This window comes from Crocodylus porosus, unplaced genomic scaffold, assembly GCF_001723895.1.
Source record: "Crocodylus porosus isolate Cpor-Errol unplaced genomic scaffold, CroPor_comp1, whole genome shotgun sequence".
Lineage (NCBI taxonomy): Eukaryota > Metazoa > Chordata > Crocodylia > Crocodylidae > Crocodylus > Crocodylus porosus.
This window is the reverse complement of record NW_017728886.1, coordinates 234,512,413-234,522,566: the sequence shown is the minus strand read 5'-3', so window position 1 is coordinate 234,522,566 and position 10,154 is coordinate 234,512,413. Positions and strand designations below refer to the sequence as shown.

At 41.1% G+C, this 10,154-nt stretch overlaps 1 protein-coding gene across 1 annotated transcript; it reads left to right on the top strand.

The window, feature by feature from the left end:
• Nucleotides 1–870: 870 nt before the first annotated feature.
• Nucleotides 871–9,722, top strand: FBXO43 (F-box protein 43). The gene is made up of 5 exons (XM_019551240.1): nt 871–1,150; nt 4,448–5,970; nt 7,759–7,861; nt 8,814–8,999; nt 9,119–9,722. The coding sequence occupies exons 2-5, from the start codon at nt 4,466–4,468 to the stop codon at nt 9,365–9,367; spliced, it is 2,043 nt and encodes a 680-aa protein (XP_019406785.1). The 5' UTR covers nt 871–1,150; nt 4,448–4,465; the 3' UTR covers nt 9,368–9,722.
• The last annotated feature ends 432 nt before the right edge of the window (nt 9,723–10,154 follow it).

The window sequence follows — 10,154 nt, the reverse complement described above, 5'->3', positions numbered from 1 at the left end:
GATGCTTTTTCATCCAGCATAAGTGGAAAACAATATTATTTGCCTTTATAATGTATATCATGTCCTATGCTTTGCATTTGTAAAGCTTTAAAGCGAATGTCCTTCAGCTCCCTCTGGTTGCTGCCTGTCGGTGTCCACATCACTCCCCAACTGGTACCCAGAGCCTTATTAAAGTCCTGGTTTCATAGGCAGGGAAAAGAGAAAGAGGGAGCAAACTTGCCAAACTTGAACGTGTTTGCTATAACTTCAAAGTTTTCTCTCTGGTGCCTTTCTGTTTCCATGAAACACATCAAGACTTCATTCGTATCCCCCCCCCCCCCCATCGTGGGTTTGACGTTGACTTCCAGAGGGAAGGAAGATGGGGGGATATCCTAAGACTAAAACGCTGAAGGATAACGCAGCTTAACCTTTCCCTCGCCGAGGGGGGAGAGGCGCGGAAGGACTAACCGATGGGGCAGGACGCAAAGTCCCTGAACCGCGCCCAAGAGCAGGGCTCGATCTGCTCTGCGCAGGCGGGACAGGAGGCACCCGCACACCCCGGCGCGGCATCCAAACTAGCCTGTGGTCGAGGCTAGTGCCGGCAGGTACAGAGCTCGAGTTCAAGCCTGTGCCGTGGGCAGGGCCGGGCCTGGAGCACGTGGGTTGAGCACTGGGGGAGCTTTGACGCCTGGGGCGCGGGTCTGGGCCCCGGAGTGGCGGGAAGGAGACGGGGACACCGCGCGGGGCCGGTGGAGCCTGGCAGGTCGCGGGGACGAAGCCGCAGGGGGCGCCGCGCCCCGCCCCGCCCAGCCCACCGGTGCCGCGCAGAGGAGGGAAGCAGCAGTTGATAAGGGCGGGCACTTGAAACCCAAGCGAGGGAAAGCTGTTGTCGCCGCCGCCGGGCGGAGGGAAGCGGCTCCTTACTAGGGCAACCGGCCGCGCTGGAGGCGGCAGAGCCCGGGCCGGTGGGCAGCAGCCGCTGAGGCGGCCGCGGGACTGGGGCGCTCCTTGCTAGGCTGTCCCTTGCCCCAGGTGTTTCTCCTCAGGCTCTTGTGCGAGGCCGTGGCCCGCTCCGACTCCTGGGGGCTAAACCTTGTCAGTGCCCCTTTAAGCTGGAGCCTTCGTGGGCTTAGGTCCCACTGCCCCATCTCCTGCCTTGTGAAACAGCTGGGTAAGTGATGCCAAAGCCACGGGGCAGCTCGACCGGCGCATCTCCTTTCCTCTCCCCTCCCCTCCCCTGACGGGCGATGGATGGGCGCCGCCAGCGAAAGCCTGTCTGCTGCAGGGAAACGGCTGGTGCCATGGGGGGGACCGGGGCACTGCTCTGCCTTGTACCAGGAGACTTGTCTGCTCTTTCCCTTTGCTCCAACGGGCAGGAGCCCCGAGAAACCAGGAGAGTGCCAAGTCTGATGCAAGGATTCTTGTTATCTACTTGTTCTTATTGACTTGCCTGAAGCAGAGTTTGGTTCAAGGACCCAATTGTTTCTAATGGTTTTTGTTGGAAAGGAGTTGAAGACTGGGGGGGGGGGAGAATTTAATAGTAGCCTTCAGCTGCCTGGAGGGTGGCTACAAAGAGGATGGAGCTGGACTGTTCTCAGTAGTGGCAAATAACTACTAAGGAGCAGTGATCTCAAGCTGCAGCAAGGGAGGCTTAGATTAGGTATGAGGGAAAACCTTCTCATTGGAAGGGAAGTAAAACACTGAAACAGGTTACCCAGAGTGACTGTGGAAGCTCCATCCTTGGAGGGTTTTTAAGACCGAGATAGACAAAGCCTTGGCTGGGATGATCTAGTTGTCTGACCCCTGCTCAAAGTAGAGCCATCCCCCTATGTGTTAACATTGGGGTCCCTTCCAACCCTGATGTTCTATGATTTGATTCTGTACCTGCCCAATCTTGCCCTGGGAGGCACAGATACAAGCTCTGTGAGCAAATGGATGTTTCATAAAAACAAAAAGCCCTAATTGGGATTCAAAGCTTAATGCAGGTAAATTTCCCAAACAGTCGCCGATGTCATTTGCCTGCCAACTATTTGTGTGTGTTTTCTAGTACAGCACTTCCTTTCTTTCTAGTATTCTTGGTAGTTCTCTGGGCTATCAATCTGATCCAATACCCACTGAAGTAGCAAAAGATTTATTTACTTTCCTCAAGTTTTAGGTATGGCCTCATGTTTCTTTGCTTGAAAGCTTTATTTTTTTTCAACAAGGTCTCTGAATTTAAAAAATATTAAGATGAAGAAATAAGCTATTTATAGTCAACTCAAAATATTGACTTTTTATTGATTTTTTTTTTTTTTTAAACTGATCATACAGGTAGTATTAATCTAAATCTTTAACTTTTATGATCTGAAAAGGTATGGTGATCATAGTAACAGCAGCAACTTAGACATCACTGTACGTTTAAGATAAATATGCTGCTATGGTTCCAGACAGATCCAGCCAGGGACACTACAAGATTTTTGCCTTCTATCTAAAAAGGGGAAATTAACTAACACGAACGAACGAACCACAAATGCACAGCCTTCCTCTCTCGGAACTCTATTCCACTGCAGATTTTGATTCCCAGGGTATTATGCTGTTGAAGTGAACAGCAACTTTGAGGGGCAAAAGCAGAGTACTGCCTTGCATGTTATAATGCAAAAAATTCACCTTCAGCCTCTAGTTGCACAGGAACATCTGATGCTAGTCCAAATTTTGTGTTCAGAAATGGAGTCATGTCCATTTTTCTGCTGCTATTCTTTTGACCTTATATTTCCGTTCATTTATTATTTTATAGGCAAAAGACTACCTACCCTATTGGTCTTTGGTATTTCTCCTCGTAATTTCCCACTACGCTGTGTCTGTCTTATCCTTCTCTCTACCAAAAAGTGTGTGTGTGGTGAGATCTGTTTACTATAGGGAAAATTTTCTCCCTTGTAGACTTGCCATCACCAGGTAATTATTCTAATATCCCCAACCCATCAAAGTATAACCTCATTTAGCAGATGTACTGCACTCATCTTGTTCCTTGCAGTGGAGAGCAAATTGTCTCAGGATCCTTGAACCACTGAAGACCACCTACTCTGGTATGTGGCCTATGAATATTTTTGTTGGTTCTAAAATACCAATGGCTGTTTCCAGGTGCATCTCCCAAACTGTCAAGACTAGGAACCAGTATTTTATAGTCAAAGTTTTGAGTCAAACTTTCCAAAAGCATATAACACCTTTTTATTTTAGTGGCTCTACTGTCTTTTGAACTACTGCTCCTTATAAGTTGCATTATTCTGAATCTGTTTACTTGTCTGCTGAGTCTTGTGCTTGCGAAGTAGTAAACTGATCCGTGTTCCTGTCTTGACCTAGCATTGTGGAGAAGACCCCTCTTCATATCTGAATGGAAACAGTGATCAGCCTGCATTCTTTTCTGGTGTTTATAACTTGCATGAGTGAACCACCGATCTTATCTTTCAGAGAAAAGCCATATAAGTTCCTATAGAACTGCTGTTGTTTCTTTCATTGTCAAAAATAAAATATCCTCCTTACCAGGGGGAAGGAGAGGGGTCAAAGGAGCAAGGGATGTAGGGGTACATATTGCCATTGAGTTGAGCATCTTTCAGTCCACACCCTAGAAAAGAAGTGAGTTGTCCCACAGCTTCCACAAGCACTGGGTATGGGGTTGTATTACTTTCAACTATGAATAGAACTGAGCATAAATATTTGGTGATTACCATACATTTGTAAAGAAGCTAAATATAGTTACGTGGTTGGTTGTTGTCCTTTGAGCTGGAATTCCAAGGGTTTATCCAGATCCAAGGGTTTATCAGTTCATGAGTAGAAATGCTGGAAGTGGGCCAACTTGCTGGTTTCAGTGACTAATTGAAGGGAGCAGCAGTAGGTAATTTAATGCTTTCTTTCTTTAAATACATGCTTTTTTCTTCACCCATTTTTAATTAACTAACCCATTAGTTCTCAAGACCCAAACTGGTAGAAAGCAGAAGGACTGGACATTGTACATATGGGTAAAAACCTGATTCTGTTGTAATTAAGGGGCTCAAAGGCTGGCTTTCAAAAATCATTTTATCATTGACTTCAGTGGGGCCAAGATTTCACCTGCAGTGTCCATGATCTCATTGAAAGCATCCTTCATGGAAGAATAGCAGATCAGCTAGCTAATTGGATATGTGTTTTCACTTTTTTCATTTAATCTAGGTTGTGCCTTTTAACTGTTCTTCCTGGTTACCTAACTGATGTTAAGCATTTGCCACCAACTTTGCTAAATATCTATAATGCACGATCATATTGGTCAATGAATATTTCTTCCATTAAGATGTAATTGATTTTTCTTTTCCTGTGGCTACTATTGATAGTTAAATAAGTTTGCACAGAAAAACAACAGTTGCCCTTTTGGTATAATAAATTATATCAATTGATAACTGCATTCAAATGTTAATAATGGCTTAGTCCAGAAAGAAAAATAGTGTCTTTAACTTTACAGGACTGGAAAAATTCCAAGATGTCAGAAAGCCATTCCCTGCTGAGTAGTCTTAAAAGAAGCCGGATGACCTCTCCCAGCAACAATATCAACTATTCCTGTTTTAAAGACTCATACTCCACTTCCATCTTTCAAGACAGTGGATACAATGAATCATTAAAAGACCCTTGCTTAGATCATCCTGATGCAGAACATAAAGAAGAGTTTTCGTTGCTACATGAATGTTCTGAGTATTCACACCCTAGTTTAGTGATTCCTGTATCATCTTCCACTGAAATTGAAAAGAACTCTACATCCTTATCAGAAAGAAGAAAAGCAAATCTAAGTGTAGATTTTTTTGAAACTCCTAAAGCAAGTAAAAAAGACCCATCACTGCGCAGGAGACTGCTTCTGTCTAAAACTGCTTCAGATAATACTTTAGGCAGCTTTGAAAGACAAGCCAATTCTTCATGGAATAGCAGGAAAAAAACATTATCTCATAGTCTCTCTTTTGAAGACGGGCTTGCAAAAAGTGTTTCAGATTCTCCAAGAGATAAAAATTATAAACCTCTAGCTACTAGCACCTTAAAAACTGAGGAGTCTAGTCCTGGTTGTCAAAAATGGAGACTTGCTTTTTCACAGCAAAGGACTTCTACTGTAGATGATTCCAAATGTAAAAACAGCTTGGTGCCAGAACCTGAATGTCTATCGCCAATTCAATGTAATGCTTCTAAAGACACTACTGTTGGAAAGACTCCTAATGAATTAATTGATAGTGCCCTCACAAGCAGTAGTAATGAAAGTACTTCTCTGCAGTTGCTTAAAACACCTACTTGTATGTTGTCTTGGGTAAATGAGAATAAATTTTTGACCCCGGTCAGCAATCTCCTAGCCAATTTTAAGCTTAATTTGTCTGATACACCTACTCCCCTTGTTAAAGTGGTAAGTGACCTGGACATTTCAACACCTGAAGACAGTGGGTACAATTCACTTAGCTTGGAGAAAACAGAAGGTTCCCTGTCTTGTCATGAGGGATCTTTCCAAGAACTCTTTCAAAATCGTAAAGAAACTCCCAAAATTCTTGATATTAACAGAAAGCTAAGAAAACTAGACCAATTCAGAAGATTATCCACCCTTCAGGAAAGGGGCTCACACTCTGAGACAGAGGAAGACAATGATATTCTAAATAATTCAGAATGTGAATTAAAAATAACAAGAGAAACTCTCAACAAAGAAAGTGGTTTGGTTTTTAATGAAGAGGACAGTGGAAATTTTGTTCTAAAACTTGGGGATTTATCAAGAACCCCAGCTTTACAAGTAGTCCAGGAAATCTGCATTCAAAGACAAAAGAGAAGTTCACAGCAAAATGAACTTTTGGAGAATGCTTACAGGGCTGAAATGTCTGTATTGGATTATATTCTTGCTGGACTTATAGGCAAGAAAATGGGCCTTGAAAAATTAGATATTTTAACAGAATTAAAATACAGAGATTTGAAGCATGTTCTTGCAATAGTTTTAGAGGCTTTGACTGTGGAAAACCTGTGCAGGTAAGAAGGAAAGAGAGACATAAGTTGTATTTTAAAAGTTGCTTTTCTGCAAATTAGTTGAGATCCAGGGCTGCCTTTATTGTATTTATTTATTTATTTATTTATTTATTGTCAGAGGAGTAACATAATCTATTAATAATGTGTAGATGTGACAAGAATTGTCACTGGTACCTAGCCTCTTCTTTCTATTTAATTTTAGACCAGGGATGCTCAACCACTGGTCTGCAGATCAGATCCCATTGGGTCCAGAAGTTTGGTTGGAAAGTGGTGGCTCTCCTCCCCTGCTGCCAAATTTCTGGACTCGCAGGGAATTGTGGACCCTGCGTGCTGGATTGGGTGCACAATCCTAGTGTGCAAGGCCAGGTGATGGTGCCAAGTCCCATGGCCCAATCCCTGTGTCTGGGGCAGGGAGTGGGTGGTGCCAGGGCCCTGGCACAGTCCTGTTGCACAGGGTTCAGTTTGGCCTGTCAACAGCCTCATGCCATTCATCAGGCCCATGGGCTCAAAAGCTTGAGGACCACTGTTATAGACTTATTCACAACAAAATACTGGCATCTTCAGTGAAAATATTAATATGTGTTGAGCTCCGTTTCCCATACATCAATCTATGATTCTATTTGATCTGAGCAACTGCAAATTTAAAACTTACTAAAAACTCTCTAAATCAGGAAATGGATTATTTATTTATTTATTTTGCAGTAAAAAGAGCAACACTGGGAGCATCTACATGTGTAATTAATGCAACACAATTAACTCTGGAGCCCTTTGAGCCAGAGGAAACTGCTCCTGGGTGCAGTGTTTACACGTGAGCCCAAGACAGCAGCAATTTGAGCTGGAGTGGAGCGGACCCCCAGCTGGCTGGGCTGACCTGACCAGGCACTTTATGCCTGCAGTCAGTGTCCACACGTTTCAGTGCAGTAAATTATTCCGCCATAAGATAGTACAGTCCCTGGCAGTACTATCTTATGGCAGAGTTAATTTACTGCGCCGTAATACTGTTGCATGTGTAAATGATAATATTTTACTGTGGAGTTAATTAGTCTACTCCACAGTAAAGTATATGTGTATATGTACCCACTGTAACACTTAACACATACTCTAAAAATATATCTTGTTCTTTAATCCCTAAAAAGCCTAAGATTCTTTAAGCCACTTATAAATATGAAGACCAAAAAGGTGATTTCCTAATATAAAAACAACTTTTATTATGTCATTGGGATAGTTTTAGAAAAGGCAATGGCATTATGACTGAAATCTTGGCTTCAACTAGAATCTGTAGGGATTGTCACTGATTTCAGTGGGACCAAGATTTCCTTAATGTTATTAAAAAGAAGAAATAAATCTTACACTTGGTTAGGGAAATGGATGAAAGTTGTTCCGAGAGACAGAGTGTGCAGCTTTGTAAATAGCTAATATAGCAAGCAGATTGCAAACTCCTAAATAAATATATGACCATCTAAAAATGTAAAATATTTAGGGAAAGGAAAAATACATTCTGTGTTGCTATAAGTTGATTTACAGAAATGCTATGGTACTATAATAAAATAGTCTGGTAGACTTCTGTATCTGATTCTACATGATGAGGAAGAACATGTGAGGTGATACTGTGTTTAAACCAAATCTGCCGTCTTATCTCTGCTTAGCAGAATATTGCTATATAATGTTTTTAAGGTAAGTTAGAATGATAAGTGGTTAGTTTCCGTATTATGATCTTATTGTGCCACATGTAGAAACAAAAGCTTGATTTGGAAGGGGCATGATGATGATGATGATAACTTTTCGTTTCAGCATTTGGAAAGTAAGCAAAAACTGGCGTGAAATTGTTGTTCAAGATAAAAATGCATATCAGAGGAGAAAATTGTACATAAAACAACAGAAGGCAGAAGCTGGGGTAATGTATTTCCCCAAAGTAGTATTTATTTATTTATTTTTAAGACTTGAGCAGGGGGCTGTGAACAGGGAAGAGAATGAAGATCTTATGAAGTTGCAGTAATATTTTAGCTGATGGTAAGAGTTAATTTTTTCCAGTAGGTATGATGGAATGTATGCACACAGTCATGTGAGAGTGTTCAGGATGTTTTCTGTTTTTCTGTTTATTTTCAAACAATACCATACATCAAGTAGTGTTTATAATCATGTATCTGAGGACAGTTCTGTTAAGTCTAAAATAGTAACTGAGTAAAGTCTGGGGCCAAACCTCACTTCCACTTAGACCCCATCTTTTCTTCCATTTCACTTGCTGCTTGTGGTCTTGTAAAATGCAAACCTTGACTTCTTCCCAGATGTTTTACTTCATGGCTTAACTTGCCTCTAGGATTGGTTTTACCAACAAGATGTGCATGTGACAAGACTGTCATGCCTTTTAAGATGCTTACTATTTTGATCTGTGTTCTACTTGAACATCTGAGGAGTTGTAAGGAGACATTGTCTTTTAAATGGTAAAGGAGAGTTAATTTGTTCATCCCAAAGTAAAATGCGGCGGGGGGGCTCTCTGTCTCAAGCATGTTTATTGGCATTTACACAATGTTGCTTTTAAGGCAGCTACATTATGCATGTCTCGCTGCTGTAATTTGGTAGAGTAGGAGTGAGTGGGCCAGGTATTTATTGACCACAATGTTTCCTCCAAGAGTCGTCTTTTGTCCACCTCTTCATCAAGTAAAAAATTTCTTTTTACTTAGAGAAATTTGCACCATGTGGCATTTTGTACTCTTTACAAGGGGGAAGGAAGAAAAAATAGTTCTGAAACCTAGAAATGTTCTAAAATATGCATTAAATAAAACCCTGATTATTTTTTCACTCTATAGAAACCTAATGTCCTTCTTAATGATCATTATCTTTAAAAGGGATGCCTCTTGAATATTGAAGATGCTGCCACAAGATTTAATATTCTAAGCAGATCTGCTCTAAGACCTGTACAAGCTCAAGCCAAAACTGCTTTATTTCAAACCCCACCTTGTTGCATTGAGCCTCTGATAGCTACAAGATGCAGTTCTGTTTCATCAACTAGTAAACAGGAAGAATATTTTAAGGTAAGAAATTTTCAGTTGCAAAAACTGAAAAGGAAGATTTCTTAAGATATAGGTACTGTGGGAACTAAATACTGTATATGCGTTAATTTCCACCCTCCTCCCCACCCATCTTGCTACAGGTTGCCAGAACTCTTTTTACCGATGAAGCTTTAAAACCCTGTCCAAGATGTCAGTACCCTGCTAAATATCAGCCTTTAAAGAAACGGGGACTATGTAGCCGAGGGACCTGTGCATTTGACTTTTGTGTAGTATGTTTATGTGCCTTTCATGGATCAAAAGAATGCTGTAAAACATCTGCAAAGTGGCAAAATAAAAAAGATGCTCTGCCAGGAAGTGCCCAAAGCAAGAGAAATTTAAAACGACTTTAAATTTTTCTTTCCTGATCAATTCCTAATCTTGTATATACTTTTATTAATTGCACGTAGTTTGAAAGTATTATTCAATGTCATTTTGCTCATTAATCAAGCTGCTGATTTCTCATGTATATATCTTAATCTAACTTAGTGTGGTTTTTGACAAATTTTTGAAAAAAAATGAGAATTTTTAACTGTTTTATGTCTTGTTTTACCTGTCATGTAGCCAGACACTTCCAACAGCTTAATTTTCCAATAAAGTACTTTCAATATAGTCTTCAACAGTTTAACTCACAACACCACTTTAATATTTAAAATTGTAATTCTTGTCTCAATGACAAATTAAAGAGTGAATCCTTTTTAAATATTACCTTTTCTTTTAGTGGGTTGTTTGTTTGTTTGTTTGTTTGTTTGTTTGTTTGGACAGCTGAGAAAGTTAGAGTTGATGTCTTTAAACCCATGCTGTGATCAGACATCAGATGTAATGCAACTAGGGACATCTCTATGTTGCCTTCATTTTGTGCCTGGGAACCCTGCTATCAAGCATGCCCCACCTACTCACACCTATACCACACATTAAAAATGAGGCCATGTAACAGCCTTAGCTATTGTTTTAGGTTCTCTGTGTCAAGCATGTTTATTTAGCATACACACAGTGCTGCTATAAGGCAGCTACATTACCAGATCACAGTAGTGAGGCATACACAGAGTAGGAGTGAGTGGGCTGGGCATTCTTCACCATAGTGCTTCATGGCCTAGGTTAGATATGGAGGCCAGGCAAAACCATTAGGATAAACTTAAT

Coding starts and splice junctions, on each gene's coding strand:
- FBXO43 (XM_019551240.1), top strand. CDS start 4,466: ATGTCAGAAAGCCATTCCCTGCTGAGTAGTCTTAAAAGAAGCCGGATG. Junction 5,971..7,758: donor ACTGTGGAAAACCTGTGCAG/GTAAGAAGGAAA, acceptor TTTTCGTTTCAG/CATTTGGAAAGTAAGCAAAA. Junction 9,000..9,118: donor AACAGGAAGAATATTTTAAG/GTAAGAAATTTT, acceptor ATCTTGCTACAG/GTTGCCAGAACTCTTTTTAC.